The sequence below is a fragment of the Phascolarctos cinereus genome, unplaced genomic scaffold, assembly GCF_003287225.1.
Source record: "Phascolarctos cinereus isolate Bilbo 61053 unplaced genomic scaffold, phaCin_HiC Scaffold_1;HRSCAF=81, whole genome shotgun sequence".
Lineage (NCBI taxonomy): Eukaryota > Metazoa > Chordata > Mammalia > Diprotodontia > Phascolarctidae > Phascolarctos > Phascolarctos cinereus.
Window position 1 is genome coordinate 38797461 of NW_027555514.1, and position 27661 is coordinate 38825121.

Consider the following 27661-nt stretch of genomic DNA (forward strand, 5'->3'; position numbering starts at 1 on the left):
GAAGGACTATTGGTTAAAATGGATTTTTAAAAGAGTTGTAGATGGTGTCCCTCATGATGGGAATAGGCGTTCTCTGAGAATGTTTTGCTGCTATAGACAATTTCCCTCTCTAAAACACCAAAAAGGAAATTGTACATGTATCAGCAAATATTCATTTTGTGTGACATTTTTAAATGTGAAAAAGAGTTAAGTTTCTTTTATTTCAGTTTTTAAAATTGTCCCCAAAGTCTTTTATCCAAGGGGCATTCCATACCCATACATTCCTGAAACCATCTTTTCCAAGTTTTCCCAATGTGATTTAAGCACAAAAACACTCCTCAGCCTAATTAATTTGGAAAAAGTTGATCAGCGATACTGCTAATTTTAGGATGTGAAAAGAGGGGCTTTGGAGGGAGAGAACCTGGATTTGGATCGCAGCTCCGCCATTCATACCTGTATGACTTTGGGTCAGTCACTTAATCCCTCATGGCTCATTTATCTCAGCTGTAAAATTAAGCAGTTCTTTAAAGTTCTCCCAGCTCTAATTCGATGATCCCAGGATTCTATAAGATGGACCTGTGTGGTCACATGGAAGCGGAGTAGGGTTGGGCACCCTTGTGATCCCAGCTATAGGGAAGACTGAGGCTGGCGGATCCCTGGAGCCTGAGAGTTCTGAACCACAGTGGGCTGAGCCAGTCAGGTCCTCATTAAGTGACATCAACAGGGTGAGTCCCCAGAAGGGGTAGGTCCCTTTTTGAGGAGTAAACTAGCTTAGTTGGTCCAGATTAGAAACATAGGTTAAATCTGTGTGTGCGTGTGTGTGTATATACACACACATACATACATATTGTGTGTGTATATACACACATACATAGGTATGTATGTGTGTATATATACACATGTATGTGTGCATGTACACACACATGCACGTACACATAACTGTGTACGTGCATGTGTATATATGAAGTATACGCACATGCATTGTGTATGGGCACATACACATGTTTATGGATGTGTACTCATGTATGGGTGTATACACGTGTTTATGGTTGTATGTACATATGTCTGCATGATATATATGTGCACATACACGTTCTATGTGCATATTTATTTATGGTATCCCTGTGCTTTGTGTCTTCACATTTTAGCCAAGGCATGGCCGAAGAGGACCAGCAGGCCCACAGGTACTGTCATTCCTTCCTCACCTTCCCACAGTGAAGATTCTCCCAAAGGCACATTTGTTCACACAGCCAACACCGTGACCAAAAGACAATGTGAACATGGAGAACGATTCCCTTCCCCCTCCGTGGGTTGATGGGTGACCTCAGACCAGCAAGGCCAATAAGTTAAAATGTGTTGGGTTTAAAATACTAACCACACAAGGGGGAAAAAGACCAAACAAAAGCAGGATGGGAGAAGTGAATGGAAGGTTTTTGCACATGGAAGTGCCCCTGGTGGATGGGTGCTCTGTGCTGTAGAGAAGGGTGGGTGAAATGAGGCCACTGGGGTAGTTGAAGAGTCACTTTTTTAGACTCCTCTAAAACACCTCGTTCAGTGCTCCACACCAGGCAGGCAAAGTCTTCCTGAATGGTTGTTAGGATGCCTTGTGCTATCACCTTCATCTCTGAAAACCCTCCTGGCCATCTCCTGCAACAGAGATTTTAAGTGAAGAGCAGGAAGAGTAGCTCCTTGGAACCAGTCAGCCCTTAAATCACGTCTGACAGAGTGCACAATCTTCCCCCCTCGAGTGCCCCAGCTTTACAAACAGAGCAGGGACGTGCATATTTTCAGCCTTTCTCTGGGCAAAGCTGGGTTGGATGACTGTTTTTAGAAACAGGGATGCACAGAGAGATTATAGAATCATGGATTTTGAGCTAGAAGTAACCCTAGAGGTCATCAGGTAACACAGTGGGTAGAGCCCTGGGGCTGTGGTTGGGAAGAGCCTGAGTTTAAATCCATCTTCAGAAACTCGTGATTGTGTGACCCTGGGCAAGTCCCTTAACCTCTGCCTGCCTCAGTTTTCTCCACTGTAAAATGAGAATAATAACAGTACCCATCCAGGATGGTTGTGAGGACCAAATGAAGTAATATGTGTAGAGTTCTTAGCACTGTATGCCTGGAACAGAGCAGGCATTTGATAAATGTGTATTCCTTTTTCATTTTACAGAGGAGGAAATTGAGGCCTAGAGAGGCTGAGACTTGCCTAGGGCCACATGGCTAGGGAATTCATAAAGCAGGATTTGCACCCAGGTCTTTGTAGCTCCCAAGTCCAGAGCTCTGAAAAGCTTAGAAAATCAACCCCTAGAAAAATGACTAACTCATGATGAGCTAGGATGGAGCCCAAACAAAGACTGGGGATCAGAAAGATGAAGGGCAGTTATACATCTAGGACTGAAGGAAGGCTCAGTCCGAGTGATAACTGGGTCAGGATTCAGGGAGATTGTTTTCAGCCTGCATCTGAAGGTATAGACCCAAGGACTAGATGGGGGAAGAAAAAAGGCCAAATTCTCCAGACTCTCAGAGAGGAGAGAGAGATGCTTGCTCTTTCTGCCCCTCGCCATTCCTGCTCTCTGAACATGCCTTTTGAAGCCATCAGAGGTGGCAGTGGGAAGTTACTCAAGAAGTTACGATGGAAACCCACACAAGGAGTCTTTGGTGGAATAGGAGGATGGCTTGGAAGCGTCTGTTTCATCATTGCCATTTAGCAATATGGCATGCCTTACTGCTACCCAGTGCAGAAACACCAGCTCCTAGGGTAATGTAAAACTCTTGACAGCATAATATAATGGCTAAGAAATATCTGGCTCTTATTTCCAGATATGATATTAAGATGCTAAAATATCTTGGCAACAGAATAAAAATTTTGAAAAATTTGAAAATAAAATTTGGAGAAATTTATCCAACTTCAGATTTCAAAGGAAGATCAGGCCAAATTTACTGAGGAAAAAAAAACCATAAAAATTGTAAAATTTTTTGAACTAGGAAAACTAGGCAAATTTTAATCATCTTTAGTTAAACTTGAGTCTAATTTGATTTCAGTTGGAAGCTTGAGCTCAGTTTATTCAAAGGTTTGTTTTTGTTTTTCCTAATGCCTCTGAAGCCCTAAATAAAATTTCTCAGGCCAAGTATAAAACAAAACAAGATTTTAATGAAGAATGGAATGAAATTCTGTTGCAAATGTCACAGGTGCCGTTTACACATTCATTTAAACTGTGGGCCAAATTATGCTGCCTCTGTACATGGCAATGATTCACAGTGCATCTCTCTGTGAATTATAAACTGTAAGGTTTTCATTATCTTGGTCCAAAATTAAAGGCTTATAATAAGTATCATATGTTGCAGCCTGGTGTGAGTAGAGTTGTGTTTACATTGGCATGGGACAGCTGCGAGTTGGTGGCCAGATAAGCAGGGAGTAGTCTTCCTACAACAGTATACCTGGAAATCTGTTCAGGATGAGAATTGGCTTGTGTATTGCCCAAGCATCCATTAAGGGAGCACATTTAAGATGAAATTCCTATAGAGATGGGGGAGATATTTGCAACAGGAATGAAGGGAGCTGGGTCAGGGTAGACAGCCCAGGAGATGGAAATCAATCAGTGAGAGAGATCGAAAGTAGAAATGGAAACTGAGTCAAAGAAGTCAAAAGTGAAGGAATCAATCACTCACGATGGCATTCAAGATGCAGGCTCACTTAATGTTGGAGGCCAGAGCGGCATCCACAGAGACCCACAAGCTATTCTCCTTACATTCAGCCCCTCTCATCAGGGCCTCTAAAATCGTCCGCATGTGTGTCAGTGATGGGCCATGCAAAATAAATCTGTCTTTTGTGCCAAGATTTTTTGTTGGTGTTAAATAATCCCTCTATTCTCCCAATTAGTTTAATTCCATGACTTTCAGGTATTTCTATAAGGATCAAGAAGTGTCACTTCTTTAAAATATATTTAAAGATTTGGAGAAATTAGATAAGCTATGATAAGCATGGTGGTCTTCAGCTTGGAAGGAAGAGAGAGAGGGCTGCTTATGTGAAAAAGAGCTTGCTAAGAGCTAGGCATACACAGAGAAAAGCAAGAGAGTCTCTGCCGCACCCCAGAAGCTCACATTCTGTTAGGATCTTTCAGCTGTGAGTCAGATAGCAAAACAACTATTAATGCATCTTCTTTACTATCACTTCCATTAATAAAACCATGTCTGTTTCTGGTGTTGAACCATTCAACAATGCCCTTGGACCATAATCTTTGCTCTTCAGCTATTCCCAACACCTCATTATTTAGAGACCATGTCTCCAGTTGGTAGATGGTACAGAATATTTTCTCCTCCTTATTGTCCAACTTGCGGTTCTTCATGGCTCTTGAGCAGTGCTATCAGACAATGGGCAGGGATCCTTCAACTCAGTCGCTCCTGCTACTTTTCTGTACATCTCTGCTGAAAGTATTTGGCTAAGAAGGATGGAGCCTTAAAAATATTGCAGTTTGAGCATGCTTAGGAAATTCATTCATTTGCACTGCCCTGTTATGAATGATTCACTACACACATTTTAGAAATGAAACCACATACTGCACTGTTCTCATATATGAGTAAAATGTGGTCTTGCCAAGATTCTCACCAGGTGTTTCTGTTTGTTTTAGGGAATAAATGGAGTTTCTGGTCTGGATGGTCATGAAGGACCATTGGGATTAAAAGGACCCCAGGTAACTATTGACACTGATTAGTACCTTTAAGTAGATATGTTCCAGTTTAGAAATGAAAATTCACAGCCAAGGTAGAAACTCTGTTAATATTTCAGATGAAGAGAACTAGCAAAGTGGATTTAGGATGGGTGCACCTGCAGTTGCAGGAGGACTATTGTCGCTACTGATTCCTTTTATGAATTTAGAAGGCTCTCAAAATCCTTTTTTTGAGTCTTGGCCTAATGAATACAAACTGCTGGGACTAAACTCTGATTGGAGACCAAATACAGAGGCAGGAAAGAATCAAAGAGTCAAAGTACCTGCGTTCAAATCCTACCTCTTCCATTTACTGGCTACATGACTTTGGTTAAGTCACTTAATTGCTTTAGGTCTCAAAGGCTCTAGATCATGTCTGCTATGGTCCCTTCCAGCTCTCGGTTTCTGATCCTATGTTAGTCACCTCAAATCACTCACATTTTAATTTTTATTTGTCAACGTTTATGTAGTGCTTTAAGATTTGTAAAGCACTTTTTGGATATTTCATTTGATCCTTGAAATAGCATTGTGAGGAATAGTACTGTGCTATTATTATCCCTGCTTTGCAGCTGAGAAAACTGAGGTTAAGTGACTTATTCCTCAGAATCACACAGTCTGTGGCAGAATTTGAACTCAGCTTGTCCTGACTCCGGATCTAGCACTCTACTACACTGACTAGCTGCCCAAGTTTTTCCAGGAGATGACAGGAAATAGAGAGCCCCCCTTTTTTTAACCATACCTGAGCAGTTATTTCAGGGAGGCCAAGAAAACTCGAGTCTGAGCTCCCAGTAACAAACACAGTTTTGCATAGCAGGGGTTCAGTATCAGAAACCCAAAAGGGAGCAAAGTAGAACTGGCCGTTAGTGTAGGAAAGAATTGCTTCACGTAGAGTGTGAGGACAAGACGTGTCACAATGGTGTCTGCAGCAATTTTGGTTCTGTTCTCTACGGTCTGGTCATCTTGGAAGAGGAGCAGTTTTTTCCTTGCAAGTGAAGAGGGCCTGCGGGAGTTGACACCAGTCGGATGAGGGGGAGCTAAGAATGCGCCAGAGGGCAAAATTCGCCTGAAACATTAGAACATTAGGCAAGTTAAAAAAAACAAAGATTTGGATTTAATGAGAACATGAAAAACATGGGGCCAAAATGCAAGACACAGCAACATGTTTTTTCCATAAAATCCACCCTTAGCTTTGAAAGCGTGAGGAAAAGTTGTCCTGTTGGGAGAAGTTGCTTTTTTTTTCCCAAAGATTTAATCCATACAATTATTTTCTACCAGCAGATTTGCTCTTTTGAGTTGGACAAAATATCTGTGACTTGTGTTTTCTCAAAGGATCCCACAGCAGTAAAAAGCATTTCTTTCTTGGACCCAAGTATTTCAAATGATTGACTTTTTTCTGAATTTTTTTCTTTACAATGATTTCCCCAATAAAGGAAGTGCTTCTTAAGGTCCCTTAGGGCAAGGATTGTTTGTTATTAAGTCTATTTTTCTTCCTAAAATAGTGCTTAACACATAGTAGGTGCTTGCTGAAGGTTTGTTGAACAAGATTGAGTTGAATTCAAATGAAAATGGTTGGCAATGAAATGGAGTCCTTGGCTCTGTTCTGCTCTTGACGGGTCCTATCGGTATTTGAGATCTTCGCCATCTCAATTTTAATACACTTTTAAATTAAAGCATTTCTCTAATAACAAGACAATGTGGATCAACAAGCATTCTCAAACACTCATTAGGTGGAAGGCACTGATTCTGGGCATTTGTGATATAAAGACCCAAGTGACCTTAAGGAGTTGACATCTCTGGGAGGGGGCAGCATGCCTATATGGAAGTATATATGGAATAGCTACAGACGGATGGGAAACAGAGAGAGCCCTAGTATCTGGGGAGATGAGAAAAGGTTTCAGGTTGAAGATGGTACTTGAACTGAGTCTCAAAGGGACTTAAAAGGATTCTAAGAAACAGAAATAAGGGAGGAATTCACTCCAAGCCTGAGGGACAACCCCTTGCATAGTATTACATGAATCAGCAGTTATTATTCAATGGAACAAGTACTGAAGGTAATAGTAAGAATTTTGGCCTTATTTTATTACAGGTAATATCACTTTATAATATCACATTGAGGATTTTTTTTATAATTGACTACTTTTAAATGTTTAAATTTTTTTTTTTGTTTTCATCAGATTTTTAAAAAAACCATATGTAACTCTTTAAAAAACAAACAACTCTACCATGTTTGGAGTATGAAGATATTTGATATAATGGGGATAGGTGGAATAGGTCAGGAAATTTTTTGTTGCATTTGACCTCATGATTTTTTCCTGCAGATCACTGACACTCTAGCATACAGATTGGTTTCCACATTGTGCCGATGTGTCAGAGTATAGATGAGTTAGTTATCTCTCTCGTGCTGAGGAAAAGAGAAAAAAAAAGAGAAGTTAATTGGGCTTATCTTCATTCTGTCTGTGTTTTAGACAAAGCCTTTCTATTTTGAAGGTCAAGTTAATGGAGTTTTCTCTTCTGAGGGCAGTAATTCTCCAGTTCTGTGTATCTAGGGCCCAAGAGGGGATCCTGGCATGAAAGGAGCACGAGGAAGTCTAGGAAGTAAAGGCCCCCTGGTAAGTATCGGCAGACAAAGCAACATCATTTTTTGGGTATAGAATTGTGATTTTTAGCCTGCGGATTATGGCCCTCTAAGAGAAGGAGGGAAGGAATGCATAGAATTGTTACAAAGAGTACATGAATCCACACATGCCCCAAATATTGCTATTTTAGTCTTTACTTAGCAAATGTGTTTTCTGCAGACCGAATAAATAATAGGTCTCACCTGTGTATCTGTTACTCTTTTTTTTTTTTAAATGTGTGTTGTCATTGTCATGATTAGTAAAGTACGATTGAGGTTGAAATGCCACAGAATTCACAGGAGCTTTTTGGTCATTGTTTTCTGAATGACACATTCTAATAGTCCTACTACTATAAGGGAGGTGTGGTCTGAGAACTATTTTATGTTAAGAAGGGGTCCTTGTCTAGAAAAGGTTGAGAACCACTGATCTGGAGTGACTTTGGGCTATCTTCTCCGCAGGAAGATGGTACTGGCTGAATTGGAGCAGAAGTTTTTACTGGGTCTTCTCTGGTTTATGGTTTTGGTTGGTGTGCATATCCCTGGTCCCACTCTGACTCAATCAAGCTGTCCTCAAGGGCTCAGTAAGCTCAGAGATCCCTTAAAACTTTAGGTGGTAGCAGAAATCTCTCTGTCTTAGCTCCACAACAGCAACCATCTTGGCAGAGCCTGCATAAATTCCTAAACCGCAAGCCTAATCATGCTACTTCCATGCTCAGTAAACTCCCGTGACTCCCTGTGACCTCAGAGAGTCATGCTTTTGTAATCGTCCTCTTCTCCTTTTCCCACATACCCTCTTTTGGGTCATTCATCTGTTCTCTTTACCTAGCACTCTATTAGAATAGCAGAGGCACAGGTTCTGGTTTATATTCTTATATCCCAAATCATCATCATATATTATGGGATAAGTTCTTCCTTCTTCCAACTTTCCCAAGGCTGTAACACTGCACCCCCTGGGCTTCCAGGAGGAAAGAAATGCTCTTTCCTGGATTGTTGGGGATGGCCCCTCAGGAGAGTCACTCAACTGCCACCAAGACTTTGTGATAGCTGAGGAAAACAATCTTGTTTATGTCCAAACTTTCATTGACTAGGAGACCATATTGGAGCTAGAGGTGTCTTCATGGATTAATGTAGGAACACACTTGATAATTCCATCCCCCTTTAAATTCTTTTGTTCCCACAATTGGGTGTGTGGCCCTGGGGGATGTATAGAACCCCTCTGCCAATAAATATGTTGGGGAGACACTTCTTCAAACTACTCTACGTGACCTTATGTTCTCCTTTAGAGAGATTTGGAGGACCATATTCTACAGTTATCTAACATTCTCCCAACATCATAGGGGTTTCAAGCTCATTTCACTTTATAATATGAGGAATGAGTGCTATATTGGGTAGACACACTTGGAGACTATGTTTTGAGCTGCTACCACATTACCTTACTTTCCTCTGTAGAACTGAGTAATGGCTCAACATTCTCAGCCTCCAATTATTTATAAAGCATCTACTTGTATATATTTTATCTCTTATCTCTGTTCTCCTCAATTGACATCATTTATCTGTTCTGATGAACAAATTACTCCCAAAAGCTTTCCAGCTCTATTATTTATCATTATTACTATTATTATCTCCCTCTATTCATGTAGGAACCAAAAAAATAAAATAGAAGGAGTCTGTTTTGCATTTTGCCTCCCTGGATCTTATAAAAGTAGTGCAGACCATATGGTGAGATTTTAGGGGAGAAATGTTAAGGGGTTAGAAAAAAAGCATTTTGTGTATTTCATCTACTTATCCATAAAGTTCAAGTGTGGACGGAGTAAAACCCAACATTCTTGGGATTTCCCTTGCTCTACTCTCTCTAACTGTAATCCAAGATGCTGTTATGAGAGTAAGTGATTCCATTTGCCCTACAGGGCATCTTGAAGAATGAGTCCTCTTTTATGTCTCTCTGGCTATTGGTCATAGCTATAAATCATTCAGTCTCTTGGCATCCTCAGAGTCAGTAAAAAGGCATCTCTTCTCCTCTCCTGTCAAGACCTTCTGTTTATCTGGATGGAAAGTGGAGGAGTTCTTTGCTGGGTTTTTTTTTTCTTTCTTTCTTGAAATGCCGTTGTCAACACTTAGAAAATGCAATTCCAAACTTGGGGGAATTTGCCACAGTCAAGAGAATGATGAATGCTTGTTTTCAAAATCTTGTTTTCAATTTAACAAGAAAAACTAAAGGAAACTGGCAAAACCAAGTTACCCCAACAAGAGGTTTTTCAGTCACATTAACTTCTTCCTGTGGATTTGTGGGCATTGTGTTATAGTGGATAGACTAATGACTTTGAAGTCAGAAAGTTTAAACTTTGCCTCTGACTGAAGCTTACCAGCTTTCAGGGGCAAGTCACCAATTTTCTGAGCCTCTCTCTCCAAATCCGCAAAGTAGGACTATGAATACCTGTGTTACCTGCCTTCCAGGTTTGTTGTGAGGCTCCTCATGTAATAAATAATACTTATAAGGTAGTGTGCAAACCTTAAAGCACTATGCAACTGTCAGCTATGATAATAATTATTGAACAACCATGTCTGTTCATTCATTGGAATGGTATAACATGAGAGTTCTCAAATTTGGTGTTAGAAGGTTTTAAAAAAAAAGATTATTCTGGAGGCAGCTAGGTGGCACAGTGGATAGAGCTCTGACCTCAGAGTCAGGAGGAACTGAGTTCAAATCTGGCCTCAGACACTTGAAACTTACTAGCTATGTGACCCTGGGCAAGTCACTTAACCCCAATTGCCTCACCAAAAAGCAAAAAAAAAAAAAGATTCTTCTTGGTAGGGTTCTGAGAAGCATTCGAGATAATGTTCAGTTATAAGTAGATAACTCACCTGCAAAGGATTCAAAGTGAGGATTAAATGAATTTAACATATATAAAGCATTTTGCAAACCTTAAGTACTACGTGCTGCTGCTGCTGCTGCTGCTGAACACAGACACATGCTTAGATTCTAACAAGAAATTAAATGAAGATCCAAATAAAAATTAGGCAGTGACACCCCAAAATTTGAGTATAGTTCTGCCTTTTATTTCTTTTCCCTTTTCTTTGTTTTTGTGGGAAGAGTCTATTTGCTATAGAGATGATTAATTTTTCTTGACAGCCTAGTGTAAAATACTGGAAAGCAGGGATAGCAGGAAGGAGTTGGGATGCCCAGTGCTAATCTGGGCACCCAAGTGAAATTTACATAGGCCTAAGCATTTTTTATAATTATTTGCAAAGATATGTTGCTCTTAAAAATACCTAGTTCGCTGGGGTTCACACCCTAACAATGAGCTTCTGAACAGCATCCTTGGGAAAACCAGGAAACTGTTTTTAAATATCTGCTGAGGAGGGGGGAGGAAGAGAAAGAGAGAGAGAGAGAGAGAGAGAGAGAGAGAGAGAGAGAGAGAGAGAGAGAGAGAGAGAGAGAGAGAGAGAGAGAGAGAGAGAGAGAGCACACATAAAGTTGGAGACATCTAAAGAGAGAAACATGGTGGACAGCGTTTGGGTGAGGAGTAACAGAAGTAGACATAGAAACAGTATTTTTCTAAGTGTATACTATATAGACAACCTAGACAGAAGATAGAGTCAGATAAGTAGTTTAGAAGAAAATAACAGACCTGGTATGCAAATATGATATTATAGTGATAAAGGATATTACTACAATATGGGGCAACTAGATGGTGCAGTAGATAGGGCACTGGGCTTGGAATCAGGCTTTCTGTGGAAAGCTAAATAATAGAGTTGTTTTTATTGTATATCTAAAAGCAACAAGAAACATCATTTCATGGGACATGCAGTAACCTTGATTTGCACTGCTCATAGTTAAGGATTTTATGAAACACCATTATGAAAGTGATGGCAGCTATATGAGCTCCAACATCTGTTGCAGAGCATAAGAAAGTTAGAAAATCTTTGAAGAACTCAATAAAACCATCTAAGTTAAATCAACATGAATTAATGAATGAACCAGCATTTATTAAGCATTTACTAAGTGCATAGCTTAAGTGCTGGGGATGCAGATAGGAAAATCAGACAGCCCCTGCCCTCAAGGAAGTCACATTCCAATGCTCCAATTTTGCATCTGTGATTTTCTATTTGACTTCTACACTTGGACATTCCATAAGTATCTCAGACTCAACGTGTCCAAAACAGAGCCTAATATAGTTCCCTCTAAAAACACCCATCCTTCTAACTGCTCTATTTCTATTGAAGGTACCACCATTCTTCCATTGAGCCCATTTCACACAGGAGTCATCTTCAGCTCTTCAGTCTTACCCCTTATGCCAAGTCTCATTGATTCTACTTTGACATCTCTTGCATTTGTCCCCTTCTCTCTGCTTACGCCATAGCTACTCAGGCCCTAATCACTTCTTGCCTGGACTATTGCAATAGCTTCCTAAAGTCTCCTAGAATCTAATCTCTACTCTCTCCACCCCATCTCCCATACAGTAGAAGGAACTTCCAATGAGGAAACCAAACTTTCTACCAATAAAGATAGGTCCGTGTTCTGAAAATTTTAGTTTTAGGGAGCTTTCTGGCCACTGAGAGCTTAAAGGACTTGCCCAGGGTCACACAGCCAATAAGTGTCAGAAGCCAGATTTGAACTCAGGAAGATGAGTCTTCCTGACTCCAAGCCGGGCTCTCTATCCACTGCTTCACGCCCGGCCTGGCGCTCTATCAACTGTACAATGTAGCTGCCTCCAGCTCATTTTACAGATGTGGAAACTGAGGCAAACGAGTTAAGTGACTTGCCTGAGGTCACCCAGCTAGTAAGCGTCTGAGGCTATATTTGAACGCAGAATGATGAGTCTTCCTGACTCTAAGTCTGGCATTTTATCCACTGCACCATGTAGCTGTCGCCAGGAAGTCAGGAAGACAAAGGTTCAAATTCTGCCTCTGACACATACTAGCTGTATGATCTATAGCAAATCACTGAGACTATAAATTGCAGTGCAGGCACCATTCTACCTTTGTAGAGAGAGTTTCACTCCTGGAAATTGCCTACATCAATGAAATCACAGTCTTGGTCCAAAAAAAGAAAATTCTTCCATTCAGACTATTTGATTCTAAGTCATTAAATTGCAGACGCATTATGTAGTAGATTGAGATCTGGTCTTGAGGTCAGGAAACCCTGAATTCAAATCCTCCCATAGACACTCACTAGCTACATGACTCTTAGGTCATTTAATCTCTTTTGGCTTCAGTTTCCTCATCTGCAAAATGGGGATAATAATAGCACCTACTTGAAAGGGTTGTTTTGAGGACCAAATGAGATCATACCTAAATCACAATGCAATATAAATGTTAGTTGTGGGCTGTTATGTGGCAAGAGCAAGGAATAACTGATGACCAACCTGTGTCCTCTAGTGATATCTACTGTCACTAGAGGTATCTTCTAGTACATCAAGATAGTTGATCTTGAGAGTTTAAGGAAGGTCCCTTGTTCTTCGGGAAGACTCTTATGGAAGAATTTGGGAGGACATAGGTAAGAGTTACACAAAATAGGCAGGCATGAGTGAGCCAGAATCTGTATTATTGGAGTAGCCAAAGCACTGATATTACAGATCCCATACATGTAAAATCCTACATTTGGTTTAAAAAAACAAAACCTCATATTTACAGTTATAAGAAAGAGAAGACACGATTGGACAGTCGTTTGCCTAAAAAAAGATGTGGAATATTCATGGACTTCAGGGTTCAGTCAGCAGTGTGACGTGGTAGCCAAAAAAAGTGAATTCAGTTTCTGTCTGCATTCAGAGTGGCATATTGTCCAAAAAGAGAGAGATAATAGTTGGGTTATATCTGGCCCCTGGGACAGGCCACATCTGGATTATATTTCTGGACACCATATTTTTTTTGAGACTGGATCTCCCTATCTTGTCCAGACTGGAAGTTCAACAGCCACTCAGAGATCCTCTTCTATTGATTGGAATGGTAGCTTTGACCTGTTCCATTTCCAATCTTAGTCACTGCACTCCTCCTTAGACAGCGTGGTGGTCCCCAACTCCAGGAGGCTCACTGTATTGGTACTAGACTTACTGCAGACAATTGATTGACTTCAACTCTACTGCAGCTTGAGCTCCAGAGCTCCGACAGTCCATCAGCCTCTGCCCTCCCAAGAAGCAGAGATTACAGGGGTGAGCCACCACTCCTAGCTTGGGCGCCACATTTTAGAAAAGACATAGACAAGCTGGAGCATATCCAGGAGGGCCCACCAGGGTGGTTAAGGAGTTGGTGCCATCAGTTCCCAAAGAACTGGGAATGTGCCTCCTGAAGAACTCTTATGGGGGGGGGAATACTTCAGGTGTTTGGGGGTTGTCAAGGGCAAGAGGGACCAGTCTTGTACTACTGGGTCCCAAAGGGTGGAACTTAGGAGCATTGGGTAGAAATAGGGCCATCTGAAAGTGGCATGGGCTACCTCAAACGGGAAGGTGCCTGCTTATTGGAGGTCTTCAAGGAGAGGTTAGATGACCACTTGCTGAGATGTCCTCTGTGAGACTCTTGAGCTGATGTGTGTTGGAGTAGATGATGCTGCAATCTCATCTACCTCCCAGATTTTATGATACTCAGTCCTTTGTAGGGTCTGAGTGACATGACAGCCTTAATGTCCCCCCAGCACCTAGAATCTTTGAAAAGCCTCGTGTACTCTTCATAGAATCTTTAGGCTGAAGGAAGCTCTGTGAGATCTTTTAATGCATCTCTTCACCCTTATGCAGGACCACATCCAAGTCAGTCCAGGCATAAGAAGTTACTTTGCTTTAGAGACCTTGAAATCAGGAAATTCCATTATCTCCCTAAAGAACTGGTTCAAGTGTTTGCCAGTCCTTTCACTTAGAAAATACTTCTTTTTAGCTAACTTTCCTCTTAAGTTCTTTCTTTAAAAAAAAAGTGGAAAAGTTAAAATGCAAAAAATGTATTTTTTCTTCTGAGTAAAACCAATACAATTTGGGGTCATATTTGTCCCAGAAAGGATAGTTTTTCTATTTCTAGGATGCATCATTTGTAGTACAAAGACAATCCATCTCGAAAAGGAATCCAATACACTTATGTTAGGATTACTTTTAAAGATTATCTATAAACATTTCAGTCAAAAGAGAATTCTTCCTTCATGAGTCTGAAGATCTCAAAGGAAAAAAATATTATTATTTAAGTTCCTAAGAACAGAGGAATGCAATTGCTCTGGCTTTAAAGGATGTGCGTGTGTGTGCGTGCATGTGCACATGTGTGTGTTAATGAGCTTTTAGTCTGTTAAGATAAACCATGTTCTCCAACAGAAGCATAGGACAGACAAGAATCAATTCAAGACAAATGTCATCTGGAGTATTTCCTTTAGAATTTAGGTTTTATTTTACCTACTTTTATTTGCATTGTGTGCTTAGGATATGGCTATGGCACCAGTGAGTTTCTTTGGAAGAGGAAAACCACAAAGACATTGAATGATTTTCACGACAGGACTCAAATTACCTTATTAACTTCCTTTAACTTACTAGCCTTTATGTGGCAGCTGCAATATCTTTCCCAGAATTAGGATGGATACAGCCACAATGCTTTTACCCATCTGTAATTCATTTTCATCCAGGAGTTCATACAAAACCAACCATTTGGAGGAAGGTCCCTTGGATCCTGATATGATATTTTCATATTTGGCTTCTTTCAGGGTCCTCCAGGCCCAGATGGTGTTAAAGGGAGTCCTGGCAGCTTGGGGAGCACAGGAAATAAAGTAAGTCACATTTCTTGATATACTAGGAGCTTCAGAATTCTTTGTCTGGTTATTTAGACTAAAAAGATCCCTAAAAATGACTGTGGGAGGGTCCTACTCAATGGCGGGATATCTCTTAGAGTCAGTAACACTGAAGGAATTTGTTGGTTCGGACCCAATCAGCACAAAGAACTTACCAGTTCTCTAGACTCAGCTGACCTCAGGACAGCTGGTAGCCTTCTGGGCATGAGGACCACTATGAGATGAAAAATTTCCTCTGAGAATGATCCCAAAAGATTCAGACTTAGCCACATCTTATTTGTGTTTGAAGTACCTTCAGAAAATTGTCTTGTCTGTTGTGAGACAGGCCCAGGAGACTATTTCCTTTATAAGGTTTCTGAATTTACCCTAGGGCAGATATAAACCTTATAGGAAGGCCCAAGTAGAGCTGGACTTCCAGGATTCCTCTTTGATTGTGATAGGCTTAGGACTAGATCTTTGTAGATCAGCCTCAGCCTTTACTCATATATTCAGGCCTTAGCTGGAAACAGGCCATTGAACCTGGGTTTTAGCTTAACTACACTAACAATTAAGCAGCTAGGTGTGGTGTACTGGGCTTGGAATCAGGAAGACTCATCTTCATGAGTTCAAATCTGGCTTCAGACACTTACTAGCTTGTGGCCCTGGGCAAGTCATTTAACCCTATTTGCCTCAGCTAAGATAACCCCAAGTGGGATCACGAAGAGTCAGACATGGCTGAAAATGACCCAACAACAAAACCCCGCTGAATAGCTCTTGATGGATGGTAGATCACTGAACAACTTTGAATCCTCACTCTTCTTACCTATGAAGTGAGGGAGTGGCTTAGATGATCGCATGAGGCCCATTCCAGCTATCATGTCTATAGTTCCCTGCTATTTCATCTCCAGAGCCCACTCTTCATTGACCTCGGTCCACATAGGGTTTGCACAGCCATTGCATCCAATGGGGACACAATGCGTGCTTCATTGTTAAGAAAGGGTTAAGCTTCGTGCATAACCCTGACATAGCTCATAAAGTTGTGTTATAGCACTCAGGAGATTGTGCCATCAGCAGCAGCCCAGAGCTACTGCCTCTGATGTCGCCTTCCCTCGAGACCCACGAAATGAACTAAGCCTCTAACGTCTACCTTATTAGCTCTGCCTTGTTGCAGGAGCCGGCTGGTTTGTAGTTAAAGCCTAAGCTGAACACCCTTGGGCTCTTTTCTTTCTTAAAAAGAAAAAACAATGCAGAGGTCCTCTTTGGCATTAGATCGAACCCATTTCCAAGGGTGCACCCTAGTGCATGTCAGGTGCTAGCTCAAAGGGCAGTTTTCTCTAAGCAGTATGAATTTTTTCTAGAGGCTCAGTTGATAATGAAAGGAAAACCTGGTTGGCAATGACATTCCTTTCTGTTCAAATGATACAACATATATCCTCCCAACTCGCCATTGCTGTGTAGTTCGATGGTGGTATCTGTATGTTACTTCCGGTTTGCATAACCAAGTCTCCACTAGTCTCCTGCCCTGAGCCTCATGGAGGTGTTGAGGGGACCTTGGATTTTCAAGATCTAATAGGGTCTGCCAAGCTGGAAAGTCCTCAGATACAGTCTAGGTGAGGTGATGGAGTATTGTCTAAGGACCGATCTTACTAAGTATAGGGATGTTCTTCATTAAAATGTTGGCCATCAGGCGATGATATTGGGCGGTGGGGAGGCAGACAGAGATTGGGAGGGGGCAGCCACAATAACTCATGAAACCATTTTGCTAAGACATGGAAAAGTCAAGAGGTGTATCAGGGCAAAGAAAAAACACAGTAAGAAATCATGTTTCCTTGAAGTTTTGAAACATGGATGTGCCATAAAATCAAGGCAATGGATTTATGTATTTTATTGTTATGTTTAACAGGGAGAGCCGGGGTCTCCAGGAGAGAAGGGAGCAGCTGGATTATCTGGTTACCGTGGACTGCCGGTCAGAGTTCTCTTACTGCCCTGCTTCTTACTCTGGGGCACCCTGTTGTTATTCACCAGACTTATCAGGATTTCCACATTGGAAGAATAGAGGGAAGACTGAGGGAATCCAGGCTTTTGGGGTTTCTAGGAATCGGGTGGGGTTTGAGCCTGGATTATTGTGGTCTTTCTGAGGTAGTCATCTTGCTAGGGCTAACTGTACCACAAGAATAATTAGGGCGGGGCTTGGGAAAAATTCTGAAAAAGGAAAAATTTGCCTCTCTCCTCCCACTCCCCTCCTCCCTTTTTTCTATGCATCTGATGTCCTTATATAGCCACCAGCAATATCAAAGTGATATCCACTATTAATCACCAGGCATTTATTAAGGGTTTGCTAAGTGCTGGAGATTGAAAGACAAAAGTCGAACAGGTTCCTAACTCTAAGGACATCACATCAGAATTAGCCATTCCCTTCAATGATGTAGCCCAGAGGATTAATGTGGAAGGCCAATAATGTCCTCCTTAATCCTAGTGCCTCCTCTCAGACATGGTGTCCGATTTACCCTGTGTGGATCTGGTTTGCACATTGTTGTTTTCATGAGCAAACTCCAGTAGACCCTGAGATCTTTGAGAGCAAAGACTGATATCCCCCCCCTTTTTTGTGTCCCCAGTGGTTAGCACAGTACCTGGCACGTAGCAGGTGCTTTAAAAATGCTTGTTGACTGACTAGTGACTTCCAAGGAGGGGCAATGGGAAGAGAGATTTTTTAGTCGAGATGATCTTCCCCAGTGTCTCTCAGACGACACAGTGTAGTGTATCTGCCTATTTTACCCTTGCATTAGGTTGACCTTAATCACAGTGAGGGATACTCTGAGTGATTCTTTTATCCTCTGTTTCCAGGGAGATCATGGAAGTGCAGGATATGGTAGAAATGGAAGAAAAGGAGAAAAGGTAAGGCAATGTTCATCTGCAGCTGGGAGGAGCATTCAGCTTCTTTCTTATTCCTTTTGGCATCACTTGAAGCAGGAGAAGGCTTAAGAAAAAAGCTGGATCTGGACAATTAAAAACTCAAGGATTTGTATGTTGATATGGAGTGGAGAATAACGTAGGGAGGGGAGGAGGACAAATTTAACGGTTCAGGTAGGAGAACGGCAGGCATCAGTATTTGAAATGCAATGCTCAAGTCCGTCTTCTTCAGTGAGGTTTGTTGCTATGGCATGACTTCAAACTAAAAACAGAACTGGTTTTTAGGAGTTTCGTGTTCTCAGTGTAACCTTGGATGCCTTCCAAAACTATCTGGCTTTATCTTGCTCTGTTTGCTTTGGCCATTAGTGAGAGGTTCATAGGGTCCTCCTAAGGACATCCTATTAAGTAGCAACTTCCAGGCTAGTGGGTGCAGATGAGTGTTTTAATTTTATTTCTTTACAACTTTGCACTGAAAGGATGTCCTCATTGAGTATAAGTTCTCCTAGGCTTCTGTGTACAACAGTGGAAAGGGGACTGACCCATGGAGTCAGGAGCCAGATTCAAATCCTGCCTCTGACATTCACTGCCTGTATTGCCTTGGTTTTCTCATCTATCAAATGAAGGATTAGCTGGTCCCAACGGTCTCTTCCACCTCTAGCCGCATGATTTGAGGTGATGTGATGTTATATCCATCATGATATTTGTGACAGATATTGACATATGCTATTGACATGACATGATATGTGATGTGATGTATGACATTTGAGAAGAATAAGCAAAAGAGGGAACCTGGGGCCAAATATGCTTAAAAGGAGTGAGCAGCATCCCCAGATCTCTCCAGACAGAAACTGGCAAATCCTGAAAATGTAGTCAAAAAAATTACTTCCTCTTACTGCCATGTGGTGATAACGGAGTGAGAAACTGTACCCCAAGGTACAGTTCGGTTACCCCATTCGGTTAGCCAGTTACTATTTTCTGACTGCTACAATAGGAGAATGAGTTAATAACTATGGTGAATTCACTCTTATCATCAAAAAATTTTATTTCAGAACCATAAAAAAAATATTGTCACCTTAATATTACAGAAACAGCAGCTAGACACATGTTCAAAGGTTGTAACAAGAGTATGTAGGAATACATACGTCAGAGGCAAATGTCTGTAAAGGGTTAAATATCACCTTCGTTATTGATTCCTCCTCATTTTTTGATGAAGCCAGAGAACATTTTTTTTAATTTAGAAATTGCTGTTTGTTTATGAAAGAAGCCTGTAGAGTGTTGTTTCCGAGTGTCTTACATATGGTACTTCCATGACATGGGGCAAGAGACCAAAGTCAAAAATATTAATGGCATAACAAGATGATGAATTAAGTCAAGATAACCCTAGCTGTGCTGCAGGTGAGCATATTAATCTTCTGTGCTGCTGATTATAGGGACAAGAAGGATTCCCAGGAGATAGTGGACCAAAGGTACGTGCAATTTATAATGACACGAGCTCAGCAGAAGGAATATGCAGTAGCCAGCTTACCTTCATCTGGGGGGAAAATGTGTGCCAGGGAAGTAAAGAGATGAGTGTTCATTTATTTTTGCCACCAGTATAGCAGTTACAGATGAGAATTGGTTGGTCAAAAAAATTACATCGTTAATTAGAATATACAAACACATCCCCATTAACAAAGAGGATTCTTATTTACTTTCATGCCCAGATATAGAAATTCTGTCTTGTTCCATATGCCCCTTTTCTTGGTTTAAAAAGAAATCTATTAATTTGAGGAATCTTGAAGGATTTCAAATGCTTCCAAAGCTCCTTTGCCCCTGATGTGTGTCAACCTTTAGAGTCTGATAGCAGCTAGGTCTTTTCAGAGATCAACTTTATATTCTTCACATTAAACTTTTGGTTTTTACTGAAATGGGCTTTTTGTAACTAGAAACATGCAAAATATTCCTGGAATACTGCAATCAGCCAAAATAAATGCTTTGCGTTGTCCATTCAAGTGAAATGGATTATTACAAAGATCAGCCTTATGAGCTCAGAGTATGCCCACACCCAAATATTTTTGCATTTTATAGAGGGCTCTCAAGGATAGTATCTCTAAGGATGGACTTTCAGGAACCCTGATAAGGGGTGGGGTGATGCTAAGATTCAGGGTCCTGCCCATCTTCCTTCAAAGCAAGGTGGTACGGTTAGTTTCTTAGGTTTTTAGGCCTTCTCTTTGGACATAATGACCATTTTCAATAGTTTGCTTCTTATGCAATTTTAGGGGGAAGTTGGTGATCCTGGCAGTCCAGGAGAAGTTGGGCCAAAGGGATATAATGGAAGAACGGTAAGCTCTCATTCCCAGATTCTAGGTCTTCTTGTTTCAGTCTCAGCCACGTTGGAAAGTGGTTGCTAGTAGACTCTATGGATCCCTCCTACTGTCATTTTTTCTCAAGGATTTATGGAATTTATATGTGAGTCAATGAAGTAGCTTCCAGGAAGCAAATATATCTCTTGCATATGTTAACCTGTTTAGTGTGAGTCAGAAGGGGATGAATTGATCAGGGCTGACGAATGCATAATGTTAGATTATTATTAAATATTGAATAAATATTACTGTTAAACAATATTAAATTAATAATATATAAACTTAATTTGTTCTTGCTACTAGAGTACAATTTAAGGTCCTGGAATTGGAGAGGAATGAGACCTGGACTTGTGACTGTATTGTTGTAGGGTTAGATGAGATGCTTCCTCTACCAGCTCAGATTGGCACCTTCTCTGCAATTTATTGTCTTGAGAGTTACACTAGAGCGTGGAAAAGAGGTTAAATGACTTGCCCAGGGTCACACATTCGGTCCAGGGCAGAATTTGAATCTAGGTCTTCCTATCTTCTGGGACATAGCTTGTCATTAGAGGAGGTGACTTAACACAATAGATACTTGCTGCAATGATGGGATTAATTTTCTCCCTTCTCGTTGGCAGGCACCGACTTCTTACACAGTACGGTTCTTCACCCTTTAGCCCCTTGAATTCACTGCTGAGGCTCTGCCAAAAATATCTTCTGTAACAGCAACTCTGAAAGGTCATTTCTGTTAAATAGCTGAAGGGAGGGGGGGATGGTTTTGTGGCCATTGCCATAGAGAGCTCCTCTGCATTAGGTGTCTTGTTATAAATCCTCATTGTGCCTTGACAGAGCTCAGTACCTTGTCTGCCCAAATGAAAAGTAGGTCTTTTTCACATCAGACATCGCATGGGCCACCTTGGCTCTCCTAAGGCCACCACTGGTGGAGACCTCCTGCATGCTGCTGAATTTCTGGATTCAGGCTGTATATACATGACCGCTATGGATTGACAACAATTGACAAAGGGGGTTAAAAGAACATTCTGGTGTTAACTTTTGTTCAGAAGATTTTTTTGTCCTTTCTTCTCATGGCAGTGAAACTTGATGGGAAATATTGCTCAAACTGGGTAAATTGACAGAAATTTGCAGTTGGAACATTGCTTCAAATTTACCACTGAGCAAGTAGACACAGCTCTAATAAGTTGAGCCAAATTCTTCAGTATTTCCTACAAAATCGAGATCAGGTTTTGGGGGAGTTTTTTTGTTGTTGTTGTTGTTCTGCATTGGACCCATGTGCATGAGTCACTTTCAGTGAGAATTGCTTACCAGCAATAATTCTTTTTTTTTTCTTTTTTAAACAACTTTTTGGACAGCTCTCCATTGATAAAGTGTCCACAGGAAAGCAGGAAAAGCTCTGGGATTGGAGAACTAATTAAGAAAGATTTTCAAATCTGCCCAGATGTCATTCACAGCAGTCCTCCATGGGATCACTGCCCTGGATTTGTTAATGAAGGAGTTTTGCCTTGAAAATTGAAATGTGGGATAAAAACCAGATGCTTTTGCTAAATGCCTCATTGGTCATTTTTGGATGATAATTAGTTTATTTCTTTTGCCCAAAATAAGTTGGGGAAAGTGAGCAAGTTCTTCTCCTTCTGACTTTGGAGAGTAATGGAAGTTTTAAGTTATGAGTTTTTAATTTTCATTTGGGAAGCATTTATCTTTCCTTGTAATCTTCTCATTCCTCTTGCCAGGGCCCTACTTCTACTTTCTGGGAAGAATTTTCAGTATTTAGACATTGTGCTTCAGACACTGGGAATACAAGGTCTCCAGTGGGGAGATCATCAGTTCCCACTGGAAGATTCTAGTGAAGCCATTTCATGTTTGAGAAATCCTTTCATCCTCTTGTTGCTACCATACTAAGTCCTAACATTATTCTCCTCAGACTCTTACCTTTCTTCCTTCCTTTCTCCTTTCCTTTCTTTCTTCCTTCCTTCCTTCCTTCCTTCCTTCCTTCCTTCCTTCTTTCCTTCCTTCCTTCCTTCCTTCCTTCCTTCCTTCCTTCCTTCCTTCCTTCCTTCCTTCCTTCCTTCCTTCCTTCCTTCCTTCCTTCCTTCCTTCCTCCCTTCCTCCCTTCCTCCCTTCCTTTCTTTCCTTCTCTCTCTCTCTCTCTCTCTCTCTCTCTCTCTCTCTCTCTCTCTCTCTCTCTCTCTCTCTCTCTCTCTCTCTCTCTCTTTCTTCCTCCCTCCCTCCCTTCCTTCCTTCTTTTCTCTTTCTTTGTCTTTTTTCTTTCTTCTTTCTTTTTTGAGAGAGAAATGCAATTGATATGGCTATTTCCTTTCCTTCAGGGCTCCTTAAGTGTGAGTAGATATCCATGTAGCATGTGGAACATTAGTCCTGATAATGTCCCATGCTTTTCTAAAAAATGAAAGTTTAAACATTTCAAGATCATGGCTGTATTTGACCATCCAAGTTTTGAGGTCCATGAAGCTCTTGGAGCTGGGTAGGGAGATATCAAGGCAACCAGTTTTAAAAGGAATCCAGTATTTGTCTTCATCCTTTGTTAGTGAACTTTTCAAAGCATTTTCACCTCAGTTATCTGATTAGAATCTTGATGACATTCATCTCAAAGTTTTATTTTAAATCCTGTTATTCTTGAAATTAAGATGGAGGGGGCATGTGGAATGTATGGCTCATGTTGCTTAACGTGGTACAGTGGATACATGAGATCAGGTTCAAATCCTGCCTTAGTCACTTCCTTGATTGTGTGACCCAGAACAAGTCACTTAACCTGTGTTGGCCTCAGTTTCTCTAGCTGTAAAATGGGGATAATAGTAGCGCCTACCTCCCAGAGTTGTTATGAGGATCAAATTAGATGATATATGTAAAAGTGCTTCACAAACCTTAAAGCACTTACTTTATGCATATTACTATTATAATTGTTGTATTTATTATTATCATTGTTGTTATCAACCTCACAGGGTTGGGCAAACCCAGTGAAATAGCATGTGTAAAGTGCTTTTTAAATCTCAAAGTGCTACGTACGTGCTGACTGTTATGGTTATCATTTGTTTTGGCCATATTTCTGGTTTACATAATGACATTCTGCCACCCTAGATTCCTCTCTCAACTTTAAATTTTCTATAATATTATTTGTCATGAACTGTAGTGAAACCCATGCTGAATACCACCCCTTCTTTGTTCTAAGTAGATTTTTTTTGTTTCTGGAGCAGACTATAGTACAGATTTTCTTATTTTTAATCTTTCCTTCACCTTTTCCTATAGACTGATGTTTAACGTAGCTTATTAGTTGTAAGAGGAGACCTTCAGAATTTAAATGTGAGCATGTTTTATTGGGAGCGTTGAGCTAAACTGTAAAAAACAAAAATTAAAAATTTGCAAGTTCGTTCATCCATAGGTTAAAATCCATAGATAAGAAGGAGTATAGCCCACTGGATAGAGAGAGGGCCACCCTCAGAGTCAGAACGACCTGGCTTTAAGCCTTGTCTCTGATGTATATTGACAAGGCAGCTCTGGATGAGCCATTGACCCTCAGAGCCCTGGCCAATTGTCAAAGACTCTAAGAGGTAGAGAAATCACTGATCTGCACTGGTAGAAGGTATTTCCTTACACCAGTGAGTTCATGAGTCTGATCCAAAAGATGCCCCTCCCTCTCTGCCAAGAACATTTTCATGGCTATCCTCTAACTTGATCTTTAGAAAAGTCTTGCATGGTAAATAGAGCAGGTATTTTCCCTCTCAAGTCCTCAAGAAGATAAAACCAGTTAGTAGAAGAGCTGGCAATTTAAGTCTCAGTCTCTCCCATGTTCTTTCCACCATGTCGTATAGAACAAAAGTATGGTGCACCTGAATGCCAAAGGAGGGAGGGATGCGTTTGATGCTGTTATTTATTTCATTTGATGCTTCTAGGGCCCTTCAGGACCCCCCGGGGAACAGGGATCTCCCGGATCCCAAGGCCCTCCAGGACAGAAGGTAAGGTGACATTGACAGATATCTTACATAATTGTTTTTATTGGTTTCAAGCTAACACCACAGACTCCTCCTTGTTCCCTTTGTAAATTAGCCCAGCCATGCGCTTCTGTTCTCTGTCTCTTGCCCGCCAGCCATGATAGCGCTCCCAGATTTCCCCACCCCTGTGTGTTGGCGAAGTGAGGAGGAAAAGCTCACATTATTCCATTTTTACTGCCTTTTGGAAGCTGACTGTGATCAGCTTGGGAGAGGGAGTCAAAACTAAGTGACTGAAAGTTTTTGGATCGTATTTACATTTTGTAAATATCTCTTCTGTTCTTGTCCAGTCTTCCACCAGAATCGTAGGCACTCAACTAATGATTATTGAGTGGATGAATAACAAGTGAGATTCGACTATATGAGGAATTTATTAATTTTTTTTCTTCCAGGGATTTGGGTGGTAATCCATCGTATTTTGTCCATGGCTGTTTTCATTCATGTGATCTGGTCAAACTGATTGCAGTGATCTAAGGCTCTAACAGAGCAAGTCAGAATGACTTTCCCTTTTTTCCTCCTCCCCCTTAGCCCGGCAGATGTACACGTGTCTTTGCCAGATGCTTTTAATTACCTTTCCAGATGTTCAAATTTTGAATCTGATTTCTTTGTTTAGTTAAGCTAATCGCTGTCGTCATCATCTCATCATCATTATCAGTCTGATGATGGCGAGAGATGAAGGCCCAGTTGTGGATGCAGCTGCTGCTGAGGGGTTAGCATGTCCAAACTTTGCTTGGGAGCAGGTGCTTGAATTATGGCCTTGTCCTTCTCCAGCCCCTGAGTCAGGACCTGTGACCTGGCAACCTGGCCGTGGCTCCTGCTCAGGACTCATTGGCCATTCTGCCTCTCCTCTTGTCCCAGGGCTGGATTAGCCAGTGGAGGCACTAGGTGTGGAATCCAGGTTCTGACTCTTCTGCCTGCCAAAGAGTGATGCATACTCCAAGTCCTACTTAGGTCTGCCGTCCCCTGGGGCACCTGATGTTAGAGTTAATGTGTGAAAACGTTATTCTTGTTTAAGGAAAGGAGAGCTTAATTTTTCAAGATTTTTATGTTTTACTTTCTCTAAAAGACCATAAGATCATGGATTTAGAGATGACAGGGACCTCCAGGGCCATCCAGACCAACCCCTTCATTTTACAGATGAGTAAACTGAGGTCCAGGAAGATTAAGTGATTCACACTAAAGTAACAGAGGCAAGATTTGAACCCAGGTCCTCTGACTCCAAAACTAATGTCACATATCATGAGGAAATCCACCCAAAGTCTTAGAGATTAGGAATTCCTAAGCTCCAAGTAAATAATTGTTCCTTTTCCCAGGATCACGGTCATGCACAGATTTAGAGTCTCAAGAATTGTATGGGACCTCAAGGATTATTTAGCCTAACTTGTGCTATCCCACTTATAATGTCCCTGAGAAGGGGCCAGCCAGCTTCGTTCTGAAGAGCTTCAGGGATGGGGGGGTCTTCTGACAGTCCAGCTGTGGAGCAGTTTTTGCCTAGAGCTGAAATATGGAACTTCCCCTCTCAGCTCCTAGTCCTGGAGCCGTGCAGCCCTTTCCCAAATACCTGACGGCAGCTATCACGTTCCCACTAAGTCTTCTCAAGGCACTTCCCTAGGGCTCAGCTTTCCTCATTCTTTTAGCTAGTCTTCATATGGCATCAGTGAATCAATGACCAATGAGAGTTCTCCATTTCCAGTCCCAACCTCAGTCTTTGGGTATATTGCCCAAAACTATATCAAGCTAGGATGGTGATATATACACAGATAGATAGATAGAGACATAGAGAGATATATATGTATGTATGTATGTATTTTTTTTTGCTTGTTGGTGAGGCAATTGGGATTAAGTGACTTGCCCAGGGTCACACAGCTAGTAAGTATCAAGTGTCTGCATCTGGATTTGAACTCGGGTCCTCCTGACTCCAAGGCCAGAGCTCTATCCACTGGGCCACCCAGCTGCCCCAGATGGTGATATTTTAATGAGAAGCAGTACCACAGTGTGCTGCAGTATTACCCACCCTATTGTATTGCAGGGGGAGTATCATAAGTCTTGATAAGAAGTTTACAATCCACAAAACTGAAAAGAATGGAGCCCTTAGGTCTGATGAATCCATCTAGAATCTTATGATTCTGTGATTTTTTTTTTGTAACGATTTGGACTTTCTTGTTGATGATGACGCACATTTTATTTATTGAAATGTTTGTTTTCCCAGGGCCCAAAGGGAGCAAAGGGATGGACTCCTTTTTCAGTACGTACTTCCAGCATTCAGTGAAGTCCTTTGAGAATCACAAACTTCTGCACCTTGTGGTCTGTGTGTTAATTCTTCCTCTTCTGTTTTTGAATGTAGACTTGTGACGTCATTCAGTTTGTACGGGACCATAGCCGTGAGTACCCTATTTTAAATGATCCACCAGATTGCCAGCAAATTCTGCATCCACCTCACCAGCTAGTTTAATTCAAGTTGAGAAAGTGTCATTAGGCTAGCCTGGAGCACATTCTGCATCCACTTTCCTAGCTAGTGTAATTCAAGTTTAGAAGGTGCCATTGAGCTTTCCTGGAGCTGGGGAGCAATTATTGCTGGAGAGCCAGCTTATTGACTGTGATGACCCCAAGTGCTAAGAATCATGATGCCTTCTATCCAAAGAACCTTAAGGCGTGGGCTCAGAATCTTCCCAGCAGCTCTCAAAACTACAGTTAAGTCAATCAATGGCAAATAATATTCATAATTAAAAAATAAAAGAGCTGGCCATGATCAATGATGACAGGCTAGAAGATGGATGAACTAAAAATGCAGTCGAATGGATACCTTGGCTCTTGATTTATTGTTCTGAGGCGAGGCTGTTTTTGCAAAGTGATCTCTTCATATTTAGTTAGAAATTGGTTTGCAGAAATGTTCAGACGTCTTCCAGTAATCATATTTAGGCCAGCTGTTTTCTTCTCCTCCCAGAGTTTGAAAACAGTAACAGCATTTTAACTGGAAGATTAAAGAAAAATGTCTTTTTGAATGGCATCCTCTTTCCCCCTCCTGCCTTCAAAATATGTGCCTATGTAATGTCCAGGGGCTTCGATAGAAATAGACCCTCGAGAGTTGAATGTTTATACACTATGACAGTACAGAATATCATTCTGAACAAACCAACACCACCTCAAGAAAAAGATGGACTTTCTCTCAAGTTCTCTTAGGGAGGGAGAAATAGACAAAAGTAGAGCTCACTGCAACAGCCTGAATTGGTCTCAAGGCAGACATTTAAAGCTCTGAATGCAAAATGAATCTGGAATTCTCATTCCTGCAGGACACTGTAGCTGGGGTGGCTGTGCTGTTTGTCTCTAGAAAGAGTGTGTGGTGGTTATGATAAAGGGACATCTCTTTCCTAAACTGGGGGAAG

The 27661-nt window shown here is 41.2% G+C and overlaps 1 protein-coding gene across 1 annotated transcript in view; it reads left to right on the top strand.

Moving 5' to 3' along the window:
- LOC110209067 (collagen alpha-6(VI) chain) overlaps nucleotides 1–27661 on the top strand; it is a 138943-nt gene that overhangs the window by 79197 nt on the left and 32085 nt on the right. Inside the window, exons 22-32 of the mRNA XM_020987257.2 lie at nucleotides 1128–1163; nucleotides 4605–4667; nucleotides 7229–7291; nucleotides 14966–15028; nucleotides 16932–16994; nucleotides 17873–17923; nucleotides 19369–19404; nucleotides 20197–20259; nucleotides 24183–24245; nucleotides 26488–26523; nucleotides 26623–26659. Of these exons, the coding sequence (XP_020842916.1) occupies nucleotides 1128–1163; nucleotides 4605–4667; nucleotides 7229–7291; nucleotides 14966–15028; nucleotides 16932–16994; nucleotides 17873–17923; nucleotides 19369–19404; nucleotides 20197–20259; nucleotides 24183–24245; nucleotides 26488–26523; nucleotides 26623–26659 (574 nt within the window). The remainder of the gene's footprint in view (nucleotides 1–1127; nucleotides 1164–4604; nucleotides 4668–7228; nucleotides 7292–14965; nucleotides 15029–16931; nucleotides 16995–17872; nucleotides 17924–19368; nucleotides 19405–20196; nucleotides 20260–24182; nucleotides 24246–26487; nucleotides 26524–26622; nucleotides 26660–27661) is intronic.